Source organism: Babylonia areolata, chromosome 29 (genome assembly GCF_041734735.1).
Source record: "Babylonia areolata isolate BAREFJ2019XMU chromosome 29, ASM4173473v1, whole genome shotgun sequence".
Taxonomy (NCBI): Eukaryota; Metazoa; Mollusca; class Gastropoda; order Neogastropoda; family Buccinidae; genus Babylonia; species Babylonia areolata.
In genome coordinates, this window is record NC_134904.1 from 21252222 (window position 1) to 21268795 (window position 16574).

The 16574-nt window shown below is 43.2% G+C and overlaps 1 protein-coding gene across 1 annotated transcript in view; it reads right to left on the reverse strand.

The window, feature by feature from the left end:
* Nucleotides 1-16574, reverse strand: part of LOC143302277 (Na(+)/citrate cotransporter-like) — a 30467-nt gene that overhangs the window by 2202 nt on the left and 11691 nt on the right. The window contains exons 5-13 of the mRNA XM_076616875.1: nucleotides 11955-12118; nucleotides 11092-11146; nucleotides 9285-9473; nucleotides 7308-7436; nucleotides 6364-6468; nucleotides 3961-4065; nucleotides 3581-3678; nucleotides 2309-2427; nucleotides 651-812 (exon numbers count right to left, since the gene is read on the reverse strand). Coding sequence (XP_076472990.1) covers nucleotides 651-812; nucleotides 2309-2427; nucleotides 3581-3678; nucleotides 3961-4065; nucleotides 6364-6468; nucleotides 7308-7436; nucleotides 9285-9473; nucleotides 11092-11146; nucleotides 11955-12118 — 1126 coding nt within the window. The remainder of the gene's footprint in view (nucleotides 1-650; nucleotides 813-2308; nucleotides 2428-3580; nucleotides 3679-3960; nucleotides 4066-6363; nucleotides 6469-7307; nucleotides 7437-9284; nucleotides 9474-11091; nucleotides 11147-11954; nucleotides 12119-16574) is intronic.

Below are 16574 nucleotides of genomic sequence, written 5' to 3' on the forward strand. Positions count from 1 at the left end.
TCACATCAGGGGAAACACACCTGGTACTGACACTGGATTGAGTTTGTGGTGTTGTTGTTCTTTAAAAAAAAAAAATCCCTATTTATAACCTTGCAAAAAAGAAATGATTTCTTTTTCATCGATATCCACACTTTTATCATTTTCCCCCCTTCTTGTCAGAATGACACAATCCACAGTTTTACCCATGCAAATAATGGTTTTCTTTTCTTTTTTCATCAGTACGGCACTATCCACATTTTCACCCTTGCAAAGAAGGTGTTTTTTTTTAACCTTCCTTATCAAAACTACAAAATACCCATTTTTACCTTGCAAAAAATGTTCTTTTCTTCTTTAATAATGTGACACAATAAACACATAATGAGAAAAGATATTTGATACAGCGTCAACAATAATGACAACAAATAATGACTACTGTGTATACTAGTTGTAGGCTACAGTGGGCTATAATTAACCGTCAACGTCGCAAAAGCAGGAGTCACCATCATATAACGTAGGTATACCTAATTGCGAACGATCAAATCAAGTGTATTGTACAGATAACAGGTCGAGCGATCGTCAGATGTAGTTCTTCTGTTTTTGAAGGCCTTCGATTGGTTGCCAAAAAAAAAAAGTTCATCTACAGAGCCAGAAAGAACCCAGGGCCAACGCACCAGCTGTGCCAGTATGGGCATCATGATGGTGGCGATGGCGGTGTTGCTGGTGACCTCGGTGACGAAGGTGACGATGTAGCAGACGATCAGCAGCATCAGCCAGGGGTCCAGGGCCCCGAACACCGCCAGCTTCTGCCCCAGCCACAGCGACAGCCCCGACTCCTGCACACAGCATGCACGGGCAACCCGAACCTCCGGCTCTGCCGTCAGTCATCCTCCAACAACAACAACATCAACAACAACAACAACAACAACATCATCAACAACAACATCAACAACATCATCATCATCAACAACAACAACATCATCAACAACACCAACAACATCGTAACAACAACATCAACAACATCATCATCATCAACAACAACAAGAACATCATCATCAACATCAAAAACAACAACAACATCATCATCATCAACAACAACAACAACATCAACAACATCATCATCAACAACAATAACAACAACATTATCAACAACAACAATAACAACAACAACATCAACAACATCATCATCAACAACAATAACAACATCATCAACAACAACAACAACATCAACATCAACAACAACAACAAGCTAAGTGTGAGGGAGAAAAAGAAGAGACAGAGAGGGGGGACGCCCACAACGACGATCATGATAATGGTGATGATATGAGCGAAGGTGATGACACTGTGTTACTGGCCAAATTTAAATACAAATTTAGAAAAAGAAACTGGAGGGGTGAGGAGGGGGGAGGGGGGGGGGAACTACACACAGCATAAATAAGCATCACTGTAGGTTGTTTTGGTTGTTGTTTTTAAAGCCTCCTGGCCAACACTTGCCCAGTTTTGTTTACGTATTGTATTTTATATATATATATATATATATATATATATATATATATATATATGTGTGTGTGTGTGTGTGTGTGTGTGTGTGTGTGTGTGTTTTCCATATCATATGATACGTTAAAAGCGAAGAATTTAAGCACTTGATCAAGCCTTATCCGCTTCACATGTACTTTGCTGTGTTTTGTAACATATCTAAGCGTCATTCACGCCCAACCAACGCAAAGACTTACTGTGTTGGTTTTTCGCAACACTCATTTCAGGCAATGAACGCGGGTACAGATCGAACGTTGCTTTGTCTAATGTCGCAGCGTGCGCGACAGAAGGCCGTATCTTTCGCGTGTGGATGACGCCATGAAATACATTATGAATGGAAGAGTGGACGACGACCCTGTCAAGTTGTCATGAACGGAAAGGAAGGCCTATCTATCTCAAAAGCGAGTCACTTATCGTCACCGTCGGCATCGATCATCGAGAACTGTTGTAATGCAATCTGTGGTGCTTCGCTTATTAAATTTTCTTAGTGACCTGACACCCCCGAAAACGGAGTATGGCTGCCTACATGGCGGGGTAAATAAACAAAAAGGTCATACACGTAAAATGTTACATGTCTGTCTGACTGTGTGTGCATGCCTGAAATCTAACTCAAAGAACCAGGAAACGAATGATGAGCGCCCAATGGCAGCCGTCAATCCGCTCAACCCAGGTAGGCAGCCTGTTGTGCAAATGACCCCGTATCTGTAAAGTGCTTAGAGCTTGGTCTCTAACCGAGGACAAGTATCCATATCATCATCATCATCATCATCATCAGTAATGACACTGGTTGACCCACCTGAGCTGCACGTGCAAGGGCGAATCCCCCTCCTAGCAGCAGAAAGAGCGACCAGGGCATCTTGGTGTGCACAGCGTCCCATGACAACAGGGCTGTCACGGCCGCTCGGGGCTTCAGGCCTGTGCACATGCACGCGCACACACATACACACACACACACGCACGCACACACGCACGCATACATACACACGAGCACGCATGCACGCACAAACACACATTTACATAATTATATATTCGCACATACATAATCGTATGTTCGCGCGCGCGCGCGCGCGCGCACACACACACACACACACACAGATAGATAAACGCGCACACACAAAATCATATATTCGCGTATACACACACATAATTATGTATTCGTGCGCACACGCACACACACACACACACACACACACACACACACGAGACTCAGAGAGAGAGAGAGAGAGGCGGCCGCTAGTATTAACACCGATCGAAGGGAAACTGTATTAGTTTGCTGCTTGCTTTTCACCAAGATCATGTTCCTGGTTTCCTAGCAATATATGAGCATGATATTCAATATTCCACGGGATGAAACACAGTGGAGTGTAATTATATGTCAGTGAAATAACGATGGAATTGACTAAATCAGATGATAACTCTTTGCTTGCTTTTTTTCCTTCGTTCAAAAATATTAACGCCATTCCCCCGCAACCATTTTCCTAATATTGTCATCCCGCATTATTTCTCACGGACTCACTGGTTTCAAGCAATCATCGAAATACACAATCAAGTTCAAAATTCTGATTCTGACTTAGGGTCGAAATATACAAGGAAATTCAACTTTCGATTCTGAGTAAGGATCGGTATATATACAAGTAAGATAAACTTTTCACAATGAGTTAAGAGATCGAAATATACAAGTTGAATTTTCGACTCTAAGTTAGGATCGAATTTTAAAAGTAAAGTCAACTTTTGATTCTGAGTCAAGATCAAAATATACAAGTTCAACTTTCGATTCTGAGTTAGGATCGAAATATACAAATAAGTTCAACTTTTGAGCCTGAGTTAGGACCAAAATAATAAGTAAACTCAACTTTTTATTTTGAGTTAGGAAATTTCTTAAACATATATCCAGAATCAGAGAACCATATACAAATAAGTTCAGCTTTTGAGCCTGAGTTAGGACCAAAATAATAAGTAAATTCAACTTCTGATTTTGAGTTATGAAATTTCTTAAACCTGTATCCAGAATCAGAGAACCTAAGGTAGCACCAACCAAGGGCGAAGAGGGAATCAGGTAAAGCATCACCTTGACGCCTCATGCGGAAGAAGATGTCTGGCAGTCTGGACGGGAGGACAAACATCAGCACACCGATCAGAATGGCTGGGGTGGAGTCACTCACGTGTCTGTCAGCAAAAGAAATGTTCTATCAGTCACTAAAGAGAGGAAACAAAAGACAGAATACGGAGAGAGAGAGAGAGAGAGAGAGAGAGAGAGAGAGAGAGAAAGGCGGAAAACGTGTTCTTCGTGGAGAGACTGAACTGGTAAAACAAAACAGATTCTTAAAATCGATAATCAATCATAACCTCTCTTCTTCCCTCTACACACACACACACACACACACACACACACACACACACACACACACACACGCACGTGCTCATCGCTATAATGACAACAATACACACCTGCTCGGAAAGATACTACCCCAGCCTCCAGCTCCCCCCAAATCTCGTGTGATCCACAGGGCAACGAGAACAGCAAAACACACCAGTATCGTCCCCTCGGCGTATCTGTTCAACAGGGGAAAAAAACAACAGCCGTGCCAAACTTAAAACCCTAAGGAATTCAGCGGGGTTTTGTTTTTAATGAGCCGATGACATACAGTGCCATTACGTATCCATATTGATAAAACGTTTTCGACCAATCGTCTTCTTCTTTCTTCGTTCGTGGGCTGCAACTCCCACGTTCACTCGTATGTACACGAGTGGGCTTTTACATGCATGACCGTTTTTACCCCGCCATGTAGGCAGCCATACTCCGTTTTCGCGGGTGTGCATGCTGGGTATGTTCTTTTTTTCCATAACCCACTGAACACTGACATGGATTACAGGATCTTTAACGTGCGTATTTGATCATCTGCTTGCGTATACACACGAAAGGGGTTCAGGCACAAGCTGGTCTGCACATAAATCATGTTGACCTGGGAGAGCGGAAACATCTCTACCCATTCCCCACCAGGCGATGTTACCGAGATTCGAACGCGGGACCCTCAGACTGAAATATCCAAAGCTTTAACCACTCGACTATTGCGCCCGTCGAGCAATCGTCTGATGCATTACTCTGAGGTCAAGGTCAATCTCTTAGCCGAGCAATTTCATTGGCCATGCACAGTGGCTTCAACTGCTCTGAATCAGTCTCTACAAGTCAACCTACTTCAGCACTCTACATGATACCTACTGTCTATTCTACACACGCTACCCGATAAAAACCGGATACAACTGCTACTTTCTTGTAAATTAACACTAAACTGCAACTCATGATATACGGATTCGATTCGGTTTTATCATGGAATCGCTTTAACAGGGAAAGAAGCGACAGCAATCCCAAACACTATGAATCATGTTTTCAATCACATCGCAACTGAAACTTAGCTTTACTAATTCATTGCAAGTTATAACAGAATGTCCGTGTTCAGTTCAGAGAGAGAGAGAGAGAGAGAGAGAGAACGAACGAACGAATGTTTTATTCAGATAAGGCCAGAGCCCCTTACTGAAGGGGGATTCATTGATAAATAATAATTAGAAAATGACATGACACAGTAAGTAGACAATTCAGATCAACCAAAAATTGTTAGCACAATATCAACCATATCACCCAAAATAGTCAACACAAATATTCAACAACATTCACGAGATAACTGTACGTAGTCTCTTCAATCCTTCATATATATATATATATATGGCTAAGTTATGCAGAGTACATTCCTGTCTTGAAGACATGAGTAAATTGAACCTAAAATTAGACGGATCTCTATAATATTTCGGTTGAATAAGTTTTTGTCTAAGGTCACACAAAGCAGGGCAACATAACAAAAAATGCAATTCATCTTCTTTACCAGAACTGCATAAACGGCATGTATACATGGGTTCATTTAGAATGCTATACCTAAAACTATGAGAAGCAATACTAGAAATACCAAATCTAAATTTTGTCAGTGTACATTTTATATATCTGTTCAGTCCTAACTCAATGTATGGCTCAATCACATGCGATGTATTAAAAAGTCTAATCTGTGCGAATCTATCACTAGTTTGTATATGATCATGCCAATCTTGCCACCTGCAATCAATAATACGTTGTCTGAAACACTTTAAGAAACCTGTAATATCTTCCACCCCTTGATTATCCCATACAAATGTAAAACCATACGTATTTAAACACTGACGAACACTCGTTGCCCAAGTCTTCTTACCATTATTATCTAAACTATATAACATTTTATATGCTTTAAATGGAACTGCAACTTATACGGATTCGATTCGGTTTTATCATGGTATCGCTTTAACAGGGAAAGAAGCGACAGCAATCCCAAACACTAAGAATCATGCTTTCAATCACATCGCAACTGAAACTTAGCTTTACTAATTCATTGCAAGTTATAACGGAATGTCCGTATTCAGTTCACAGAGAGAGAGAGGGGGGGGGGGAGCGAGAGAGAAGTTCAAGAAGCATATTCATCAAAAAAAAAAAAAAAAAAAAAAAAATGCTAGGCAGAATGGAGGAGGTGAATGTCGAGAACTTTTTCTTATGTGTTCCACGCTAATGAATCAAGATAGGAAAAAACATGCTGACCGCAGTTAACAAAACACTAGGTCTTTGACTCATGGCAACAGACGAGTTGAGTTTAGCGACCACTTTGGTTTGTGCCTTTAAAATCAAGCTGTTCAAGGCTTGGTTCTCATTGAAGGTTTCCTCCTTTGAGGAAGTGAGTACTGGGGCAACAGGCTAGTGCTGGTCTGGAAAAAAAAAAAAAAAAAAAAAATCTTGAAAAAAAGAAAAAAAACAAGACTCTTTCGAACAAAACTCACGTGACAGGTCCCAACTTCCGGAACTCGGCTCTGATGACGTCACGAATTTTGCGGTTGGCGTCCTTTGCTCTGCTTCTGGTCTTCTGCCTCGCCCCACGTGCACAGCTACAGTTTGGTAAAGAGACAAAGAACACGGGAAATCGTATGGCTTGGTTAATAAATATAAACACGATTATTTCTTGTCATGATTGTATTTTCTTTTATGTTCATATTTCAATAGCCTACAGCACACGAAATAATGAATAATGTAAAGTAAGAAGCAGTAAGTAAAAACAAGACATTGTCAAAATGAGTTGTTGTTTTTTAAAGTGGACACATGATACGTGAAAGCAAATCTGTGTACAGAATGGGCGACACTCTCGGTTTCAACTTCTCGACACCATAGTGCTCTCTGTCAGTCTGTCCCTTTATTTCTCTGTAAGACCACGCACCACCTTGATCCCTGTATTTATCTCTTCTTTATATAATATATAAAAATTATCCTGTATTCTGTGCTCGGTAGAACTCTCACACACCCCTCCCTTGTCTCTCTATATCTTGTGTGATTTTATTTGATATTTTGCGTACATCTTGCATCTACAGTGTAAATCTGCGCGCATCTTTATCTACTGCATGCCCGTTTTCTTTTCTTTTTCACATGGATTACGTATTTTGCTTGCATATTTTTCTGTAACAAAACTTTGAATATTTCATACAGTTTGCAGTGTACATGCTATAGATAGTGTGAAGTGTGCATGGGAAAATGGCATGTAAATCATGCTCAGAAATAAAGAATTTCTCTTTGCCATTATGTCTCTTTTCTCGTGTGTGTGTGTGTGTGTGTGTGTGTGTGTGTGTGTGTGTGTGTGTGTGTGTGTGTGTGTGTGTGTGTGTGTGTGTGTGTGTGTGTGTGTGTGTGTGTGTGTGTGTGCAGAAGGGTAAACTGCCACACAGTGATGACGTACGAAGGCCTGAGGTAGAGGACGTTGAGCCAGATCCAGACGAGGATGAGGAGGAGGAAGGAGAGGGGCAGGCCGTACACCATCCAGTTGGCGAAGGTGATGGGACTGCTCAGACCCACTTTCTCGAACACTCTGAGGAACACACACACACACAGACACACGCACACACACACACACACACACACACACACACACACACACACACACACACACACACTACAACGTTTAATAACCTGCCATTTTCAATTCCAATAAAAATTCTTCTTCTTCTTCCTCGTTCGCCTCCCATTAGATGAACAGCCCGGTGTCCTCGATGAAGGCTGCCGTCCGACGCAGCTCCTCCAGGGTGCCGTACAGTTTGGCTTAATTCCAATAAAACAAAATTGCTTATTTTCAACACCGATGATAAAAAGAGCACATTTGTAATTTCTCTTTAAAAAAAAGGAACGGTCTGTTGCTTCCGCTTGCACCCTTTTCTGTTGTTTTGCTTGTTCATAATCCTATAATCCTTCACTCCCCTCAGTTGAATGTAACCGTTGACTTGGCTGGTTTTGACAACAACAAAAAACAACAACAACAAAAAACGCTTAAAATAAACAAATGACATTTAATGTCTTGAGCTGAAGACAGATAATCAAGCCAGAAAGAAACAACCAGATGGAAACAGGGGATGGAATGTCGAGGGGTGTTCAAGGCGGGAACAGGAGGAGGTAGCAGGCTAAGTGAGACAGACAGACGACAAATTCTGAGCTACTGACAATACAATACAATACAACGCAAACCAACGCAACATAACACACTGCGATACGACACGACACGACACGAAACGAGACGATACAACACAATCCAATACAACGCATCGCAACACAACACAGCACAGCACAGCACGATACCATATTATACACAGGAAATGTAATGCGAATGATGCAATACAATACAACACAGTACAACACATAAAATATAATGCAATGCGATACAGTAAAATACAACACAACACGATACCACAGCTCACAATACAACACAACACAACACAACACAACACGATACCACAGCTTACAATACAATGCAATGCAATACAATACGATACAATACAACACAACACAATACCACATCTCACAATGCAATGCAATACAACACAACACGATACAACAGCTCACAATACAATACAATACAACACGATACCACAGCTCACAATGCAATGCAATACAACACAAGACAACACGATACCACAGCTCACAATACAATACAAAACTACACAACACAACACGATACCACAGCTCACAATGCAATGCAATACAATACAACACAACACGATACCACAGCTCACAATGCAACACAACACAATACAACACAACACAACATACCACAGCTCAAAATACAATACAATACTACACAACACGATACCCCAGCTCACAATACAATAAATACATGATATCACAGCTCACAATGCAATGCAATACAATACAACACAACACAATACAACACGATACCACAGCTCACAATACAACACAACACAATACAACACAACACAACACGATACCACAGCTCACAATACAATACAATACTACACAACACGATACCACAGCTCACAATACAACACAATACAACACGATACCACAGCTCACAATACAATACAACACGATACCACAGCTCACAATACAACACAATACAACACGATACCAGAGCTCACAATACAACACAATACAACACGATACCACAGCTCACAATACAACACGATACCACAGCTCACAATACAACACAATACAACACGATACCAGAGCTCACAATACAACACGATACCAGAGCTCACAATACAACACAATACAACACGATACCAGAGCTCACAATACAACACAATACAACACGATACCACAACTCACAATACAACACAACACGATACCACAGCTCACAATACAATACAATACAACACAATACAATACAACACAACACAACACAATACAACACAACACCACAGCTCACATCTGTGCCTGTCCGACCAGCACGAGGTTGGGTCCGGTGCCGGTGAGACAGGCCACCCCTCCCACGTTGGCGGAATAAGCGATGGCCAGGGACAGGGCCTTGGACAGGGGGGACTTCGCCCTCTCCCCTCCCCCGCCCTCCGCTGTGCTCTGCTGTGTCTCTCCGGACTGACCACTGTCCACCGTCGCTCTGCGCGGGTGGAAACACAGGAGGTTGAAACGGTCAGTTGGTTTGAATGTTCTTCAAATGTTCAACAGTACGCATGAATTACATTTTTTTTAAAATTAATAGGCATACAAGCTAAGAAGAAAAAAAAGCGCCAACAAGCTTAAAGCTTATACTGTGCTTTATAAACACCACTTCCTATGCTATAAACAAGACAGTCCTGGAGAAAGGTGAGCTCATGATGTAAGAAGTGTTCTAAACAAGAAAAAGGTATTCACACCACATATTCCCAGGAGTTCATGTTTAACACTGGCATCTAACGTATAGCTACATACAATTAAGTAAAAACGTTAAGTAATGATATATAATAAAAACAAGCAAACAGAAGTGAGACCGAAAGGTGAAGACAAGCACCAATGCACGTACTTCGACACATACAATATAACCCAGGGGACAAAAAGTGCTCTTGACGTTCAAACACACATCGATTTGGGTATTCTAGAAACGAAACAAAGATGTTCACACACTGAAAACTTCCTGTCATCCAAACTTTGCGCTAATCTGCACACACTAGATATGGGAAATCAAACTTTGTCAGTCGATATATGGAGAGAACCTAATCCGGAAACCGTTCGATATACTGCAGCACACAAAGTTCATTCCAACAAAGTCGTCTGCTTTTTTCTCCTTGTAGCATTTTGTAAACGCCAAAGAATTTAAAGGGACGCGACTCTGTCGGTACGACCCACGCAGCAGTGTGTGTTAGACTTCTACGTCTGCATGTGCTTGGGAAGGAAACTTTCCAGAGAGAACAGAAAATTAGGTGGATGATAAGATGGTCTTGAATATCAAACGATTAGCGCTAACTTCCAGGTTGCATTTGAATGAATAAGAAATTAAGGATATAGAAGGGAAAGAAGTTATAGAACAGAATAGAATAGGTCTTTATTACCAAGTGTACCGGGGTCGCAAGGAATATTGGGGTCGGGGGGGGGATAGTACACAACAAGATACGAACATAAATCGAAAATCATACACAAACACAGACACCGTAGAAATTAGGATACATACAAGTGCATATCAATATAAAAACTTGTGCGCGCGCGCGCACGCACACACGCACGCACACCGACACACACACACACACACGTTTGAACAGAAGCTGCATATTACATGTGGATAGGGCTGATTACTAGATCTTCAGGTAGATGGTTGTTAGTTGCACAATTCTAGTTATCATACTGGATTTGTTCGAGAGACAGGGCATTGACTGCTTCTGGGGGAAAAGCTATTGGCGAATCGAGTGGTTTTCGTCCTTATACTTCTGTACCGTCGGCCAGAGGGGAGCATCTCGAAAATCCCAAAAGCTGGATGTGATTCGTTGTGTTCAATAGCCCATCACGCATTAATGATTGTACACAGTAGATACGGAAGTGAGTCGTGTAGGGTAAATCAGTCACCTGTACAACACATTGGATGTAAACAAGACGACGTTTTTCTCTGAACAAGTCACTAGCTGACAACTCACTCAAATCGTATATATATATATACAGACAGACAGACAGATAGAGATAGATAGATAGATAGATAGATAGATATGCACACACACACACACAGAATGAGAGACAGAGAGATTGATCACCCAGAATGTTTGTCAGGAGATTCCTCGTCGACACTATCGTCAGTCGATGGATCATCTGCACCACACACACACACACACACACACACACACACATGTAAATAAATATTACACACACACACACACACACACACACACACATATATATATATATATATATCTATACATGTATATATATATATATATATATATATATATATATACATGTATATTCATAAGCACACACACGTACAAAAACAAAGGTAAGCATACTTTTTAAGCAAAACATAAAACTTGTTTCTAAAAATACCATGAAACCAAAGAATACAATGTAAGTATTCAAATTTGCCGATTAGCAAGTGCAGCAGACCCAATGTATCAAATCAACAATAAGTCAAAAAGCAACCATTCAGTTTGCATATTCAGTCATTGTAACAAGCATTCAGCGTTTGAAAATACCACTAACATTAATTTCCAAGTGCCATATTCTGTGCTTGACTCTCATTTCCAGATAAAATTTTCTTTTCTTTTTTTTTCAGTTAGATATTCGTTCTCCCCTTCATGCAGAAAATGCCAGTCAAGGCTTCATTTTATCAGTCCTGTTGTAAACGGAGTGTGTAGTATACTGTAATCCCCCTTTAAAACTTAAAAAAAAAATATTGATCGAAACCTTTAAGAATCAGACAAACAAATAAATGCAATAGAATATATTCGAATATTCGCCTGCTTCGTGTGTGATCATCAACACCAAACATGAAAAGCTACATTGAACTTCTATCGCACACAGATTACACATCTCACCTGTCCTTCGAGATTTACCAGGTCTATCAAAACCAACAACAACAAAAACAACAACGATCATCACAGAAAAGAAGAACTGAACTGACGTTGGAGTGTGGGTGTGGAGTGTTGGTGGGGGTGCGAGGGGCGGGCAGCGGCAGACAGGTGCTGCAGCACCGCCTGTGCTATGGGCAGCATCATGGCCGTGGTGGCTGTGTTGCTGATCCACATGGACAGCACCCACGTCACACACATCATGCCCAGCATCAGCCTGCACGTGCATCATGGCACACCATTATGTTCACACGTGACACACATCATGCCCAGCATCAGCCTGCACGTGCATCATGGCACACCATTATGTTCACACGTGTCACACATCATGCCCAACATATCATCCTGCACGTGCATCATGGTACACCAATATGTTCACACATCACACACATCATCATGCCCAACATATCATCCTGCACGTGCATGATGGTACACCAATATGTCACACACATCATCATGCCCAACATATCAACCTGCACGTGCATCATGACACACCAATGTGTTCACACATCACACACATCATCATGCCCAACATATCATCCTGCACGTACATCATGGCACCAATATGTTCACACGTCACACACATCAAGCCCAGCATCAGCCTGCACGTGCATCATGGCACACCAATATGTTCACACATCACACACATCATCATGCCCAACATATCAACCTGCACGTGCATCATGGCACACCAATAATTATGTTCACACGTCACACACATCAAGCCCAGCATCAACCTGCACGTGCATCATGGCACACCAATATGTTCACACGTCACACACAGCATCATGCCCAACATAACCTGCACGTGCATCATGGCACACGAATGTGTTCACACGTGTCACACATCATGCCCAACATATCATCCTGCACGTGCATCATGGCACACCAATATGTTCACACGTCACACACATCATCATGCCCAACATATCATCCTGCACGTGCATCATGGCACACCAATGTGTTCACACGTCTCACACATCATCATGCCCAACATATCATCCTGCACGTGCATCATGGCACACCAATGTGTCCACACGTCACACACATCATCATGCCCAACATAACCTGCACGTGCATCATGGCACACCAATGTGTTCACACGTGTCACACATCATGCCCAACATATCATCCTGCACGTGCATCATGGCACCAATATGTTCACATGTCACACACATCATCATGCCCAACATATCATCCTGCACGTGCATCATGGTACACCAATATGTCCACACGTCACACACATCATCATGCCCAACATATCATCCTGCACGTGCATCATGGCACCAATATGTTCACACGTCACACACATCATCATGTCCAACATATCAACCTGCACGTGCATCATGACACACCAATATGTTCACACGTCACACACATCATTATGTCCAACATATCATCCTGCACGTGCATCATGGCACCAATATGTTCACACGTCACACACAGCATCATGCCCAACATATCAACCTGCACGTGCATCATGGCACACCAATATATTCACACGTCACACACATTATGCCCAGCATCAGCCTGTACATATAATACGTACTTCGGACAATGATAAGAAACTCGAGGGAGAGCTGGACAGTACAAGGTCTTCAGAGAAGAAGCCCTTGTCAGTCAAGTGTTTCGGCCCTTAACTCTTTACACTCTAAGGGGGCCGGGCCGCACCCAGGTCATGACTCCTGGATGCCCTTGTACTGCCGCCTGGTCCTCAGCAGGTTCGAACCCGCGTCACCAGGGTGGTCGCCACTTCAAGATTGAGTCACCTTTTTCTGGCAGACGTTTTAATCACTGAGCTATCGTACGCCTAATTTGAGTAGGGAAACTTAATCCTTATGAAGTTAATTTCCATTCATACTCGACCAGATCTAGCTGGAACTCTTTTCTGCTGCTTCTGCCATTGCCTTGAGAGCCCGTGTCCTCTCTCTGCCAGAAATCGACAGCTGTTTCATGAGGCTGTAGACAGATGCGATGACTAACCCTCTTGCACCAATCCTTATGGCGAGGACCTTGGCTTGCAAGCCAGATTCTCCAAAGCTGCTGGCTAGACTAGCATACTTCTCGGTCTTGTAGATGTGGCTTTCGTATAGCACAGTGAGCTCAATTAGAATCGCTTGTTTCGTTGCCTTGGAATGGAGTACTATGTCAGGTCTCATGCCGCTCTTGCTGATGATTTCCGGGTGTTTCTTCCCCTCTGGTAGGTCGACTGTGCATTCCCAATCTTCGGCACCATCAAGCCACCCACGTTTCTATGCTTTGGATGTTACATCTGTTCCTGGCCAGACTTTATTGCCTTCTGCAGAGCGGAACTCCACTGGAACTTCTGGTGGGGTTGCTGCTCCTTGGACAGTGCTCACCACGTGTGCAGTTTCTTTTAGCACTTGGTTGTGCCTCCATGTGTACCGTCCTTGGCTCAACGCCGCTTAGCATGAGCTGAGGACATGTTCCACTGTTTGTTTGCCATGGCAGACTGGGCACGCAGGGTCATATGCTTTCCCCCATTTCACCACGTTTGTATTCGAGGGAAGGAGGTCGTACACAGATCTTAGGATAAAACTGATCCTCAGAGGGGCCATGTTCCACATAACGCTCCATTGGAGTGCATTTTCCCATGTTGTCCACTGCCCCTGCTGGCCTTGCTGGACTGCCTTCTGAACTTTTTTTTTTTTTAATCATACTCTTCCTTCTTGATCTCCTGTATGATCGTGTCTCTTTTTGCTTTCCCCTTTGCCTTGGACCACCATTCCATCTTTGTCGATCTCAGGCCCTGTCTCTGTTATTTTGGGTGTGTCCTATTATTTCCTTTGTCTCAAAGCTTTCTTTCGCTGTACTGACTGCCTCCCTGACTTTCCATTTTTTGCCAGTCTTCGGTTTGGGTTGGTTGGATCTCACAACACTGTCTCCTGAGTCTTCGAGCATGCTGAGAAGTCTTGCCTTCCCTACCTTGTATTCTTCGACAAGGGATTTCAGAGGTAGCCTCAGTTTTGCTTGGCGACAGTAGAGTGCCACGTAAGTGAGACCAGGTAGGACACCAAGCCATTTGCGTGTGTACTTGTTGATCTTTGCCTCAATCGCCTCGACTGTGCTGCAGCTGATATATATCAAGAGAAGCCACAGGAGTTTTGGTATCAGCATAGACTGTAGGCACCACACTTTGTATCTGCCGGGAAGGCCACACTGGTCTATGATATGCAGGCCTTCTTCTGCTGTCTGCTTGGTTTCCTTTCCTCTTTTTGTATCTTTCGGGGACTCATTATACCATCTTCCAAGGTTCTTGACTGGTTCATCTGACACCACTGGAATGGCTTGGTTGGCTACAGTGAATGTGACCGTTTCAGCTACCTTTCCCTTACGCAGTGAGCGGCTCCGTGATTTCTTTGATTTGAAGTTCATCCTGGCTGAGGCAACTAGTTCGCCCAACCGCTTCAATATTTAACGGGTGTCATCCTCTTTTGTTGAAAGCACTGTTGTGTCATCCATGAAGGCTTTCAAAAGAGGTATCTGGTATCCGTGACAGAGGTTGGCTCGATCCGTTCCCTTCATTGAGGCCTTTGATATCACTTCCATTGCCAGCACGAACAGGATTGGAGAAATTGCACAGTCCATGACTGTGCCCACTTCCAGACTGATCCAACCTGTCGTGTATTCCTTGGTGGTGAACCGCATTGAGAAGCCATGGAAGTAGGACCCCCCTCTCTCTCTCTTTCGAACTGACATTGAGTTCACTTCTTTGGGTCACAATCGAAACCAAAGTGTTAAGCTTTGTGGATAAATAACAGGAGGGTGGACCTTCTGGGGAAAAATAACAGATAAGAACAGACTAGCAGAACGCAGCAGAAGCAACTCATCGGTCTGATTTGACTCCACTGGTGACAGAGCGAAAGGCTTGAAATGCTTCGGTATATAACGGAATGAAAGAAGAAACATTGAAATAAAGACGAAAGAGATTAACAAAGAAAGCGACAGAGAGAGGTAGACACAGAGAGATAGACAGAGAGAGATAGGCAGGGAGAGATAGACAGGGAGAGGTAGACAGAGAGAGGTAGACAGGGAGAGAGATAGACAGGGAGAGATAGACAGGGAGAGGTAGACAGGGAGAGATAGAGAGAGGTAGACAGGGAGATACAGACAGCGAGAGGGGTAGACAGAGAGAGATAGACAGGGAGAGGTAGACAGGGAGAGGTAGACAGGGAGAGATTGGGAGAGGTAGACAGGGGGAGAGGTAGAGAGATAGACAGGGAGAGGTAGACAGAGAGAGATAGACAGGGAGAGGCAGAGGTAGACAGGGAGAGACAGGGAGAGATAGACAGGGAGAGGTAGACAGGGAGAGAGAAGACAGGAAGAGGTAGACAGGGAGAGGGAGAGGTAGACAGGGAGAGAGGTAGACAGGGAGAGATAGACAGTGAGAGGTAGACAGGGTGAGGTAGACAGGGAGAGGGAGAGGTAGACAGGGAGAGAGGTAGACAGGGTGAGGTAGACAGGGAGAGATAGACAGAGAGAGGTAGACAGTGAGAGGTAGACAGGGAGAAGTAGGGAAAAGTAGACAGGGAGAGGTAGACAGGGAGAGAGGTAGACAGAGAGAGGCAGACAGGGTGAGATAGACAGAGAGAGGGAGAGGTAGACAGGGAGGGGTAGACAGGGAGAGGTAGACAGGGAGAGATAGACAGAGA